The sequence below is a fragment of the Neomonachus schauinslandi genome, chromosome 5 (assembly GCF_002201575.2).
Source record: "Neomonachus schauinslandi chromosome 5, ASM220157v2, whole genome shotgun sequence".
In the NCBI taxonomy this organism is placed as follows: Eukaryota; Metazoa; Chordata; class Mammalia; order Carnivora; family Phocidae; genus Neomonachus; species Neomonachus schauinslandi.
This window is the reverse complement of record NC_058407.1, coordinates 10,123,620-10,137,939: the sequence shown is the minus strand read 5'-3', so window position 1 is coordinate 10,137,939 and position 14,320 is coordinate 10,123,620. Positions and strand designations below refer to the sequence as shown.

The window sequence follows — 14,320 nt, the reverse complement described above, 5'->3', positions numbered from 1 at the left end:
AAGTGTGTCCACTTCTGTAAGTGTTCAAGGGGAAATGATAGGAGAATGGTGCATTTCTGGGCTCTTAGATTTTCTGTTTAGTGGCTGACTTTGGACAGCTAAAGTGATAGGATCAGGTACCCCTTCCCAATTAGTTTTCAATAGCTTTATTCATATATACACATGTATGAATATATATATATATTTTTTTTTTTCCTGAATTGACATAAAATGTATAGTGATTATACATCAGGGACTTTTAGGATAAATATAAGATTTAAATTCCTTTTGTTGACTTTCCTGTAATAACATGTGAAAAAAACAAACTCTTACTTCAAGGTCTGAAATTTGAGACTGCTCTTCCATTTCTTCAGCTCCTAATAAGCACTAAGAAACAATCTGCATCAATTCGCCGCCTACTCCTTGGCATCCCCAATCCCTCCAGCAGTTATTGCGAAGGTGGCTTCGTTTTCAGGCATCTCAGGGCTAACAGAATACAAGGGAACAGAAGTTTAAAAAAAGCTCTATTTCTATAAATACCATATTCATGTCACAGGCATCACACCCCTATCAGTCTGAGTCTCCAGAGACATTTCAGAGTTGCTACAGCTAAATATGGACTATAGAATTTACCTGCAAGGATTACCAACCCTCACAAACACTGAACAACTTGCATTTCTAAGGTTCTGAATGTCAAGAAAAATGATCCCAAACTTGGAAATAGGCAGAAGGAATAACTGGGTATTCTTCCAGTATACTCTCAGGCAACAGTGTGGCAGGCCTTCAGGGGTCTGGGTCAAAAGGGGGCGGTGCACGTTTCTGCTGACTAGGCCAATGCAGGGCAAAATTGTGAAAGTCTCTGAAGTGAACTAAAAGATTGCCAAGTACCTTCAGTGGAAAAATAGGTTGCCCAGCACATCCTTCCAGGTTCCCCAATTCTGTGAGGACTCTGCTTTTCGTTGTCTTTGAGCTACTTGACAACTCTGCAAGTTGTAGGTAACCATGAGTAATACAAATTATTCTTGTCCATAGAAATGTAAATTGTATGAGGAGGAATGCAATTGATTCTTGTCCTATGGATATTGACCTGTTTTTGATCAATTTCTAATTCATTTTAGCATTCCTTATTTGGCTCCATATGTGTGTTAATTTGATTTTTTCTTTGATCTGATTATAAAATCTTATTAGTTCCTGCATTAATTAATGACTTAAATAAAATCTTTGACATTTTATATTTGTATGTGATTATATGATCTTTTAGGTTTCACCTTTTACTTTATTCTACAACACTGTAGGAGTAGAGGTTAATTTGTGGAAAACTGAGAGCAATGCAGGTGATTCTTGTCTGAGGGTGATTCAGATGATTCCAGTCTATAGCACTGGAAATGAATTTCATTGTGTAGAGAAGCAATTGATTTCCCTCTAGTAGAAAAAACAACTTCAAATGTTACAATTTATTGCCTTATATTAACCAGTTTTTCATCTATTAGCAAATTTATTTCAGCATTCCTTTGATTGACTAAATAAATCTCTTTCAAATTATCCTTTGAATCAGTTTCTTCATTACTTGAGTTGAATCAAGTCTTTGACACATGTTTATTTTATATTTATTTGCAAGAAAGTCATGTTTTCAACTTGTGAAAATCATATGTTAGTATGTACTAAACCCTACAGATTTCACAAAAATGGGACTGAGTCCCTACTCTCAAGAAGTCTAACAGGTGAACTATGTATGACGTATGACAAATATGCAAAGTAAGCTAAATTTCATAAAGTCAATATATATGTTACAGAGCTCTAAAGAAAGGAGACATTAGGGGCGCCTGGGTAGCTCAGTCATTAAGCGTCTGCCTTCGGCTCAGATCATGCTGGGTTCGAGCCCCACATCGGGCTCCCTGCTCTGCGGGAAGCCTGCTTCTCCCTCTCCCACTCCCCTGCTTGTGTTCCCTCTCTCGCTGTGTCTCTCTCTGTCAAATAAATAAATAAAATCTTAAAAAAAAAAAAAGAAAAAGAAAGGAGACATTATACCGGTGAGGTTGATTAGGAAAGGCCTCATAGATAATATTTGAAGAGGCTTTTGAGGCAGAAATGGGGGCATTCTAGGCAGAGGGAATAGTATAAACAAAAATATGGGAATAGATACTTGTGTTATAGATAAGAAAGAGAAGAATAGGGGCATCTGGGTGGCTCAGTTGGTTGAGTGTCTGCCTTTGGCTCAGGTCATGATCTCGGGTCCTGGGATCAAGCCTGCATCAGCCTCCCTGCTCAGTGGGGAGTCTGCTTCTCCCTCTCCCTCTGCCCCCCCCCACCACATTGTGCTCTCTCTCTTTTTCAAACAAATGAATAAGATCTAAAAAAAAAAAAAGAGAAAGAGAGAGAGAAGAAGAAAGTTAGGTTTAGGTATGTTGTGTTTGAAGTACCTGTGTGATAGTCCTGTAGAGGAGTTCTGCAAGCAGTTGGAAACGAGTATCTAAAACTCAAGTAAAAGGCTAAACAAGAAATAAAAATTTGAAAATTATTGATCATGAGAGAAAGAGCTACTGCTATTTTGTGCTGTTATTATATCCAGGTTTTGGTGATTGTTTAGTAACATTAATAGCTTTCATTTATTAAATATTTACTAATTACTACATGTCGGTCTCCTTTATATTATTTTGTTTTAACTTTATGAGAACTCTTGGGTCTGTATTATTATCCCCATTTTACAGATGAGAAGATCGAGGTTCAGAGAGAAGTAATTTGCCCAAGTTCACAATTGCTGGTAAATGAAGATGCTGGATGAGAGACTAAGTTATTTGACTCCAAAGCTCAATGTTGTTGTTGTTCTTTCTTTTTTTTTTTAAGATTTTATTTATTTTTTTTGTCAGAGAGAGAGAGAGAGAGAGAGCACAAGTAGGGGAAGCAGCAGGCAGAGGAGAAGCAGGCTTACCACTGAGCCAGGAGCCCGATGCCAGACTTGATTCCAGAGGAACTTGATCCCAGGACCCTGGGACCACAATCTGAGTGGAAGGCAAACGCTTAACCGACTGAGCCGACCAGGCGCCCCCAAAGCTTATGTTCTCAACCACCAGACTTTATTGCCTCTCAAAGCTGGTTTTTGTTTTTTGATTTTGTTTGTTTGTTTTATTAGAGGGGTGGAGATTAGGCACTATACTCTGAGCACACTATGGGTTAGGTTACTTCCCTTAGGAAATAGCAGCCCCCCCCCCCCCCCCCCCCCCCCCCCAGCAAAAGGGCTATAAAAAAGGCCGGCCTTCCTAAACTAAAACAAAAGCTGGATAAGAAGGCCTGAGCTGAATCAGAAAATAACCTTTTGGCTTTGATGGAAAATACTCAGTTGGCCACTTTCAAATGGCAGGAAGCTAAGGAGATGAGAAAGAGGAGGACCAAGCAAAGTATCTGCAAAATTGAACTGGGATTTGTTTGCTTTTTTGGTTCTAGAAATAGAATCAAAAACAATTACTTCAGAAACTTGACCATTTGGGTGCCTTTTCAGTTCTTGGTAATTATTTAAAATTTGTTTTTTCTTCGAATTCAGTAGAGTTCTTTGTTTTTAATGTCCACCAATCTCAGATATGCTAAGTGGAATAAAATAAATGGGGTTTTTCTTCACTCAAAAGTTTTAAAGAGAGCAGGGCGCCTGGGTGGCTCATTCGGTTAAGCAACTGCCTTCAGCTCAGGTCATGATCCTAGGGTCCTGGGATTGAGCCCTGAGTCGGGCTCCCTGCTCAGTGGAGACCCTGCTTCTCCCTCTGCCTCTGCCTGCTGCTCTCCCTGCTTGTGCTCGCTCTCTCTGTCAAATAAATAAATAAAATCTTTTAAAAAAAAGTTTTAAAGAGAGAAATGCAGACTGGGGGCCAGCTATAATTACTTAGGGAGGCTGTAACTATAGTGGGATCATGACCTGAGCCAAAAGCAGACGCTTAACCAACTGAGCCACCCAGGCGCCCCCTATAGTGACATTCTAGGGAAAGAGCTTAGTTCATTTTTGTAGTCACTCTTGTATATCTGGGAATTCTTCCGATAACCTTTTTCTGCTCAATTCCTCGAGAATTTTGTGTTTTCTCTGAACAAGAAATGTTTTTCTCTTACATCTGTGTAAGTTAGTAGTTGAAGCCACGGCAGTAACTATAGCAGATGTTATGACTGTCCAAAATAGAGCATCTTTAACAAACTGAGAAATAGTGTAATGATTGGGCGCCTGGCTGGCTCAGTTGGTTAAGCGACTGCCTTCGGCTCAGGTCATGATCCTGGAGTCCCGGGATCGAGTCCCGCATCAGGCTCCCTGCTCGGCAGGGAGTCTGCTTCTCCCTCTGACCCTCCCCCCTCTCATGTGCTCTCTCTGTCTCATTCTCTCTCTCTCAAATAAATAAATAAAATCTTAAAAAAAAAAAAAAAAGAAATAGTGTAATGATTAAAAGTGTTGGCCCTAGATTCAGACAGTACAGATTCTAATCCCAGTTGCATCTTTTATTGATTGTGTGATCTGGGCAAGGCCTTTCATTCATTCACTAAGAAAGTATTTATTGAGCACCTGCTAAATCTTTGTTGTAGGCACTTGAAATCTAGAAGTGAAAAAAATAGACAAAGATCCCTGTCCTTGTGGAACTTATATTTGGGGAGAAGAAGAAACAGATAATAAATAATGAACATAACAAATATATTATGTAATATGTTAGAAGATGGTAAGTGTTATGGGGAAAGAAAAAAATAGAGCTGGGTAAGGGACAGTAGAAGTGTGGAAACTGGGAGGAGTTGCAATTTTAAATAGGGAGATCTAGACAGGTATTGTGGAGAAGGTCATATTTGATCAAAGATTAGAGGAGGGGAGATTGATAACCAGAATGAGGGCTACGTGGGGAAAGATGATTCTAGGCAAGTACAAGGCCCCGAAGGTAGAACTGTGCCTGGCACGTTTATAGAACGTCAAAGTGCCCACTTAAGTTGCAATGCTGTGAGAGGAGAGCAGCGCAACAGGATAGGGACACACATGTAGTGCTAAGTAAACCACTATAGAGACTCGAGCTTTTATTTGGAGTTAAGATGGGGAGCCATTGGAGAGTTTTAAGCAGAAGATAGATATGATCTGACTCAATTTTACAAGGGATCACTCTGGCTTCTGTGTGTTTTTTGTTTGCTTGTTTTTTTAAGATTTTATTTATTTATTTAATTGACAGAAGGAGAGAGGCCCTTGCCTCTTGGGGACACCCTCTCCCTCCTGTTCCACAACTTTGGGGGACTCCCTTTCCCCAGCCCATAATAAGTACTGTGATTCATAGCAAAAACCAGATTAAGAGCTCATATGATTTCTTTTTGGTTGATTTTTCCTCCCTAGGGCAGAGTTATTACAAATCTGCCCTGTTGCTCAGGGTTGGCTAATCAGTCAATCACAAATATTGTACATCTATTATGTCTCAGGTACAGGGAATACAGCAGTGAGCAAGAGAATCATGTCCCTGTCCTCGGGGTATTTGCTGTCTAGCTGGATGGCATGCATCACATAAATCATTACCAGTAGAATATAAGCTCTATGAGAGCAGGGCCTTGTCTTTCTGTTTTAGTCACTGCTCTATCTCCAGAACCTAGAACAGCTGGTGTGTTGTAGGTCTCTTGTAAAAATTTATTGTTTATAATTCTTATTAAATAAGTAAAGTACTGTGAGAGAATATAAATTATAATATAGGGTACAGCTTAGACTGAAGGGTTAGGGACAGGTTCCCTGTGGAAGTGATGTTTAAACTGAAACCTAAAAACAACAACAACAACAACAACAAAACCCAAAAAACAAACCTGGCAGTAGAAAGAAGAATATATCTCTACCATATTCTATACCTTCCCTGCACTGACCACACTTCAACTGGAATCATTCTTTTGCTATCTAGCTTCACTGTAAGCTTTGGAAGGTCAGGGACCAAGTCTATATGTCAACAGAATCCCTGAATCCCTAGAACCTAATCCATAGTAGGGACTTCCCAATGGAGTGAATACTTTTTGAGAAGGAAATTCAGACATGTAGGATCTGCTAGTGGTATAATTACAGCCTCTCAGGAGAGGCAATTCTATTTAATGCCATATGCCCAAGAAACTGATTAAAAATAAGAAAATATTTACCTGTCATAAATCTTGGCAATTCTCAGTTCTCCTCTTCCTTTTCTCAAGCTTATTCTTGTTGTTGAAGCATGAGCCAGAATGTGTCCCCCGATGGGTTTTTTGGGGTCTGCCTGAAAACTGAATTAATAAAACACCTTTTTAGGTTTCATCATAGGGACTATATACAGTAAAACCTGCAATTATAAGGCAACTTTTCTGTGGAGCACAGCAGGAGATGGGGTAAGTGTGTGTTCTAAGCAAGCATAGGCTTGTTCGTTAACTATGGAGTGGGGTATGGATTGGAGCTGCTCTATACCCCCTTGCCATCCTGTTTAGGCTTCTGAGAGTCCTATGATGTACAGTTCATGTTTTGATTGCTTTTTTAAAAGGAAAAAACACAAATAAAATGTTATTCATTGTCTTAGGATAATTCTTGGGGGTAAGCAATTTTTCTTCTTTACAAAATACAAAGACTGAATTTATTTATTCATTCATTCATTTATCAGAAATATTTACTGCTTTCTCTTTTTTGCCACCATCCTGCTCTGCGTGGCTGGCTGCTTCTCGCCATGTCTTCTCACAAGACTTTCAGAATCAAGCGATTCCTGGCCAAGAAACAAAAGCAGAATCATCCCATTCCCCAGTGGATTCGGATGAAAACCGGTAATAAGATCAGGTACAACTCCAAGAGGAGGCACTGGAGAAGAACCAAGCTGGGTCTATAAGGCGTCACACATCATGAAATGACACACTTAATTGGCACACATATTTAATTAAGCTGCATGAAGATCATGTGTTCTATCATTCTATAAACATCCTTCCTACCTGGCCATAGACTTGTCTTATCATGGAAATGATTTTTCTCTGTGACTATGCCTCTGCACCAGTAGGTTGGTTCAGTAATAAATGTGAGACCTTTCGGCTCTACTGCTGTTGTGTTTCTGATTTGTGAAGGACTGAATTCCCCCACCTGTCAGATCATGCATAGCACTGTCAGAACTTTCTGCAGTGATAGAAATGTCCCTTGACAACCAAGTATGTAAAGTGTGGCTAGGGGGCGCCTGGGTGGCTCAGTGCCTTAGGCCCAGGTCTTGATCTCAGGGTCCTAGGATCGGGCTCTGCACTGAGCAGGGTATCTGCTTGCCCCTCCCCTGGCTCAAGTTCTCTCTTCTCAAATAAATAAATAAAATCTTAAAAAAAAAAAAGAAATATTTATTAATGGCCTACTATGGGGCACCTGGGTGGCTCAGTCGTTAAGCATCTGTCTTTGGCTCGGGTCATGATCCCGGGGTCCTGGGATCGAGTCCCACATTGAGCTCCCTGCTCAGCAGGAAGCCTGCTTCTCCTTCTCACACTCCCCCTGCTTGTATTCCCTCTCTCACTGTCTCTCTGTCAAATAAATAAATAAAATGTTTTTTAAAAAATGGCCTACTGGGGCACCTGGGTGGCTCAGTCATTAAGTGTCTGCCTTTGGCTCAGGTCGTGATCCCAGGGTCCTGGGATCAAGCCCCACATTGGGCTCCCTGCTCCGCGGGAAGCCTGCTTCTCCCTCTCTCTCCCCCTGCTTGTGTTCCCTCTCTCGCTGTCAAATAAATAAATAAATAAATCTTTAAAAAAATGGCCTACTATGTGCCAAGCACGATTTTAATCTAATGAATAAGAAATGCCCAATTATCCCTATGAGGTCATGATGTAAATGAGAACAGATTGAGAACCTCCTTCTTGTTCATTAACTGTATGTTGGAAGCCTTCAACTTTGCACTCGTTATGAATTTGCAGTGAGAATAATTTTGGAAATGGCTTTGTCTTTATCACTGATGCTCAAAGTTTATTCTTCTAAAGGAGGATGCAGAAAAGATAAGTTTTTACTATGTCTGAATTCAAAAAATATATTATGATTGCAAGGTAGTTACAAATATTGTTGATACTCATCTTAAGAGATATATTCACTAGGGGACTAACACTCACTTGGCAAGAAGTGAAGTGTTCTTAATAACCCTAATAGTGAATCCTTTAAAAAAGCCTAGGTGCTTTAAAGCATCAACAAAATACCAGCAAACCAAATCTGGCAGCATATTAAAAGGATTATACATCACGACCAAGTAGGATTTATTTTAGAAATGCAAGAGTGGTTCAACAAAGGAAACTCATCAGTGTAATATACCAGATCAAAAGAATAAAGGGGAAACCCCCCACATAATCGTCCCAGTTGATGCAGAAGAAAACCTAGGCTTTGAAATCATCAATAAAGGGAACTGAATATAAACTAACAGGTTAGGGGCGCCTGAGTGGCTCAGTCGTTAAGCGGCTGCCTTCGGCTCAGGTCATGATCCCAGGGTCCTGGAATTGAGCCCCGCATCGGGCTCCCTGCTCCGCGGAAAGCCTGCTTCTCCCTCTCCCCCACCCCCTGCTTGTGTTCCCTCTCTCGCTGTCTCTCTCTGTCAAATAAATAAATAAAATCTTTTTTTTTTAGAGATGGTTTTTTTTTTTTTTTTTAAGATTTTTTAATTTATTTAACAGAGAGAGACATAGCGAGAGCAGGAACACAAGCAGGGGGAGTGGGAGAGGGAGAAGCAGGCTTCCCGCAGAACGGGAAGCCCGATGTGGGACTCGATCCCAGGACCCTGGGATCATGACCTGAGCCGAAGGCAGACGCTTAACGACTGAGCCACCCAGGCGCCCAATAAATAAAATCTTAAAAAAAAAAAGAAATTTAATAAAAAAATAAACTAAGAGATTATACTTGATCAAAATAAACTGTGACATAGCCTAATAACCTCAGCTCTGGGAGAATATGGTTATAAGTCAGTTTAAATTCTGCTTGTTCCTTGAAGGTGTTCAGGATTCTTGTTACTCTAAGTATGAGGCATGGTGTAGAAAAGGATGTAACTGACTGGCATGAGGTTAAATAGATTGAAGGGTGGTGGGGGTAAGAAGCTCTCTGGTAAAGGAGTCTGCTGATAACAGCATGAGTCTGCTTATAAACTGCTGCTTGGTTAAATGGCTCAGGAGTTCGGACCAGAAGATCCCTGGCTAAGGCTGGATAGGATTCGTTAAGATTCAGCAGGTCCAACATTGAAACAAACACAGAAAGTTAGTTTTGGAGTGAACCACTATCAAGAAAGTAGTAGCTGGGCAGTTGAGACTGACAGCAGTTAAGAAGTCAGAAGGCCAGGGCGCCTGGGTGGCTCAGTCGTTAAGCATCTGCCTTCGGCTCAGGTCATGATCCCAGGGTCCTGGGATCGAGTCCCACATCGGGCTCCCTGCTCGGCAAGAAGCCTGCTTCTCCCTCTCCCATTCCCCCTGCTTGTGTTACTGCTCTCGCTATCTCTCTCTCTGTCAAATAAATAAATAAAATTAAAAAAAAAAAAGTCAGAAGGCCATATACTACATCTTTATCCATTTATCAGTTGATGGACATTTGCACTCTTTCTATAATTTGGCTATTGTTGTTAATGCTGCTATAAACATCGGGATGCATGAATCCCCTTGAATTAGTATTTTTTTATCCTTAGGGTAAATACCTAATAGTGCCATTTGCAATGACGTGTATGGAGCTAGACAGTATTATGCTAAGCAAAATAAGTCAGTCAGAGAAAGACAAATACCATATGATTTCACTCATATGTGGAATTCAAGAAACAAAACAAATGATCATAGCGGAAAAAAAGAGAGGCAAACCAAGAAACAGACTCTTACCTATAGAGAACAAACTGATGGTTACCAGAAGGGAGAGGTGGGGAATGGCTTAAATAGGTGATGTGGATTAAGGAGGGCACTTGTGATGAGCACTGGGTGATGTATGGACGTGTTGAATGACTAAGTTGTACACCAGAAACTAATATTACACAGTATGTTAACTAAGTGGAATGTTAATAAAAAAAATAAGTCAGAAGGCTAGGTTGCTTTCTGCAGGCCGCTGAAGGGGTAAAGCAATAAAGTGATCTCAATTGGATGAAATAGCTAGAGTTGAGTTGTCTATGTAATGCTTACAGTTCAATGCCACTCTTTTTAATGGAATGGCTCCGAATTTTCCAGATGATCCTATGTTATCGGTGGTTCTTCAGGGTCTTAAAAGAATCCTATGTTCTATACAGTTGTGCCCTGATGATATCAAACAGGGCTAGGATTCTGAACTTGCAAATACTATACTTACGCTTCCCTAATGTACGTTTCATATTGTGCCTTTAGTGCTATTATTATTCACCTTTTATATTTCCCTTCAATCTCTCTTCTATTAGCCGTCACTAAGCTCCTTAAGGGCAGACACAGTATTTAACAGTGTAGCAACCAGCTGTATTTAACTTTGTATTTAAACACTGTATTTAACTTTGTGGCAATGAGATACACAGTGGGTGCTCAAAGATATTTTTGAACGTAAAATATGGATGTTATAAAAATATCAAGGAGAATACTGGACTGTAGAAAGACTGGTGCTTCCACAGAAGGTACACCAATTAGAAATTTCTTTTTTTTTTTTAAGATTTTATTTATTTATTTGAGAGAGAGAGAATGAGAGAGAGCACATGAGACGGGGGAGGGTCAGAGGGAGAAGCAGACTCCCCGCCGAGCAGGGAGCCCGATGCGGGACTCGATCCAGGGACTCCAGGATCATGACCTGAGCCGAAGGCAGCCGCTTAACCAACTGAGCCACCCAGGCGCCCCAATTAGAAATTTCTATCAAGAGGAGACAAGAAGCTAAATGGGTGGAGAGAACTTTCAACAGCTATGTTACTGCTTCTCTCAGATGGTCTCTCAGTACTGCTTAGTAATTCTCCTACATGAGCATGGTTAGTCTCCTTAAGCCCCCTTTTCCATTCTTGTCCCTTCATCTTGGATGACAGAGCTTGCTTCTTTTTTTTTTTTTTTTTAAGATTTTATTTATTTTGGAGCGCCTGGGTGGCTCAGTCGTTAAGCATCTGCCTTGGGCTCAGGTCATGATCCCGGGGTCCTGAGATTGAGCCCCGCGTAGGGCTCTCTGCTCAGCAGGAAGCCTGCTTCTCCCTCTCCCACTCCCCCTGCTTGTGTTCCCTCTCTCGCTGTCTCTCTCTGTCAAATAAATAAAAATAATAAAAAATAAAAATAAAGATTTTATTTATTTTTGCAAGAGAGGGGGTGCAGGCAGAGGGAGAAGCAGACTCGCCACTGAGCAGGGAGCCTGACCTGACATGAGAGTAGATCCCAAGACCCTGAGATCATGACCCAAGCCAAAGGCAGATGCTTAACCGACTGAACCACCCAGGCGCCCTGACAAAGCTTGCTTCTTTGTGAAAAAGAAATGAGTGTTTCTCAGGAAAAAGCTCCCTCAATTTCCCCTTCTTTCTATTTGCTGCTTATATACTTCTCTATAGTTGTAGTCATCCTTTCTTCTTCCCTCTCAAACTTTGCTTTTTCCTTCTTCCAATAAGTCCTCTTACACCTTGATGCCTTTGCACACACAATTCCCTGTAAACGAAAGCTCTTTTCCCACTGTGTTTGTTCATTTAGTTCCTACTCACCCATCCAGTGTCATCCCTCTTGGAAACCTTACCTGATCCTCTGAAACAGAGTACAACCTTCTTGTCCATGCTCTCATACCACCGTATATTCCTCTTTGAAAGCACACTACATTGTAATTTTTTTTTTTTTAATTAAGTAGGCTCCACACCCAATATGGGGCTTAAACTCATGACTCTGATATCAAGAGCCACATGCTCCACCAACTGAACCAGCCAGGCACCCCCACATTGTGATTTTTAATTTATAGTTCTCATTCCCCTACTATACTCTAAATCCTTATTCATCTTTGTAACTCCAGTGCCTAGAAAAGTGCCTATAAAAGGCACTGTATAAATATTATTGAATGAACAGAGGAGAGGACAATTTGGGTCTCCCTGATCTACATTCTTTTGGATACAGATTTGTATACACATCTTCAAAGAAGCTATAATTCGAGCAGCTTTTGAAGGGTGTTCTGACAGAAAGGCAAATGTAAAAGGAGAGAGAATTTCTCTTTAATTGAAGTAATCCTATTCCCACCCCATTGCTGATAATCTAAAGAAGAGCAGGAAGGTGGAGCTCTTAGATGTATAGCTATGATTTTTTTTAGCAAATTATTGTTTGCTGTGACCAATGTGGTACCTTGTGCACAAAAGAAAATAGGTGCTACTGCTTGTTACTGATTACTCTAGGTGAAGAGCCTGGATGTTAAGAATGTTATCTCAAAAAAAAGTTATCTCCAAAGGGAGATGATTTTGAATGAACTAAATGGGGAAATACATTATAGAATGTGCAAAAGTACTAAAAAAACATATAGGAAATATATTATTGGGAGGAAAATGTCCTCAAAAGTGACTCATAAAGAGGTTATACTTAATCAAAATTGATTACCACATTCTATAACAACCTTAGCTCTGGGAGAATATCAAGCCAATTCAAATTTTACTTGTTCCATCAAGGTATTCATGATTCTGTATAGAATTTATGGCTCTTAACCTTTCTTATAGGTCACTAACACTTTGATAATTTAATAAAAGATACAGACCCTCCCCCAGAAAAATGCACATATGTATATACATGAACTTTTCATGTAAGTTTAGGGGATTCATGATTTCTCTCTCCTCTGATGCAGGTGGGCATTAGTAATAATAACACCTAGGATTTATTGAGTCCTTACTCCATGGCACATGCTCTTAACTCATCCAAATATTTCCTTTTGCTTCGATTCCATATTTAGTGAATAACTTTAGATTAAAACTTGAATTCCTATAAAGGTCTGCCTACAGGTAGAGAATGCACTGGTCAAGAAACTCAAATGTAGTTACATTTTTCATTGTCAGTAAACTGGCCCTCTGCTCTTTCATTGAGTCTCTTGAGCTTTATTCATGTGAATCTTCCCCTAAGAAATGGATTGGCTCTCAGCAGGTGACCAAATCAAATCTCTGCCTATAAGGCTGAGAGTCCTGAACTCTGGTCAATTCACCAGGGTAATGGATACATCCTGCAAAGTTTCTCAACAGCTTGCCAACCTCGCTCCAGGCATAGATGGCCTTGATGTACTGTGTGGTGTATGAGCTTTGGAGTTAGACCGGGTTCAAGTTTTGGCTTACCAGCCAGCCATGTGACCTCAGGAAAATTGCTTAAGCATTGTAAGTGTCTGTTTCTTTATTTTAAATGGGGAGTAATAACGGTCCCTAACTGGTAGGGTATTTGTAAGAATAAAATGAAATAGTTTAAGTAAGGCATTAGCCCAGTGACCATAATTATCTGCTTTTCCAATCCTGACTCAAACATGTATGATCAATGTTACCTTGGGCTAGTTACTTACCTTTATGAACCTCGGTTTCTTTACCTATAACATGGGAACAAAAAGATCTCACCTCTTAGGGCTGTCATAAGGACTCAAGATATAGTTAATATAACTCATTGAGAGCCTACTACATGCCAGGAGCTGTGCCAGGTCATTTATGTACATTAGCTCTACCTTAACACTAATCTTGGCACATAAGAGATACTCAATAAATGGTAGCTATGGTTATTTAATTAAACGATTCAGTTAAAACAGCCACTCTTTCAGTGACATGTAGACCAAGAAATTTTCTTAAAGTTTCTTTGACCCTTGAGTATTCTAGCAATTATAACCAAGGCTTGAGGTAAAATACGAGAAGATGTAGCATTCTGCATCCTTTTAGAGGGCTTTAATTTACTTCTATTTCTGACCTAGTAAAACAGCTTCAGAAAACCACCCACATTCCTCCTTCAGCCTATTCTTTTTTTTTTTTTTAAAGATTTTTATTTATTTATTTGAGAGAGAGAGAATGAGAGAGAGCACATGAGAGGGGTTAGGGTCAGGGGGAGAAGCAGACTCCCTGCTGAGCAGGGAGCCCGATGAGGGACTCGATCCAGGGACTCCAGGATTGTGACCTGAACCGAAGGCAGTCGCTTAACCAACTGAGCCACCCAGGCGCCCCCTTCAGCCTATTCTTATTTACCCTTCTTTCATATTTTCTTCTCTTTCTTTCCTCCTTTTCTCAGGGGATGGGAGAGTATGATGGGTAGGAGGAAGAGAGAGGCGTGGATATTAGGAATAAAGAGGGGCCAAGAGAGACTGTGTCATTTATCCCCATCTGATTGAACAGGACATAGTGTATTACATCGTTGAGGGTAAGACCCAGAGCAGCCTGACCTCCCAACTTCAAACCAGCATGCTGGGGTCATGAAGTACAAAATTATGGTGATGGTAGGGCAGGTGATATTTTCCTAGGAGTGGGAT

At 40.4% G+C, this 14,320-nt stretch overlaps 2 protein-coding genes across 3 annotated transcripts in view; one reads left to right on the top strand and one right to left on the bottom strand.

Moving 5' to 3' along the window:
- Nucleotides 1-395: 395 nt before the first annotated feature.
- Nucleotides 396-14,320, bottom strand: part of DMC1 (DNA meiotic recombinase 1) — a 38,911-nt gene continuing 24,986 nt past the window's right edge. For both annotated transcript variants that reach the window (XM_021687669.1, XM_021687670.1), the window contains 2 exons: nt 6,091-6,207; nt 396-465 (listed from right to left, as the gene is read on the bottom strand). In XM_021687669.1, coding sequence (XP_021543344.1) covers nt 396-465; nt 6,091-6,207 — 187 coding nt within the window. The remainder of the gene's footprint in view (nt 466-6,090; nt 6,208-14,320) is intronic.
- Nucleotides 6,612-6,794, top strand: LOC110578153 (60S ribosomal protein L39-like). Its single transcript, XM_044915801.1, has one exon. The coding sequence runs from the start codon at nt 6,639-6,641 to the stop codon at nt 6,792-6,794; it is 156 nt and encodes a 51-aa protein (XP_044771736.1). The 5' UTR covers nt 6,612-6,638.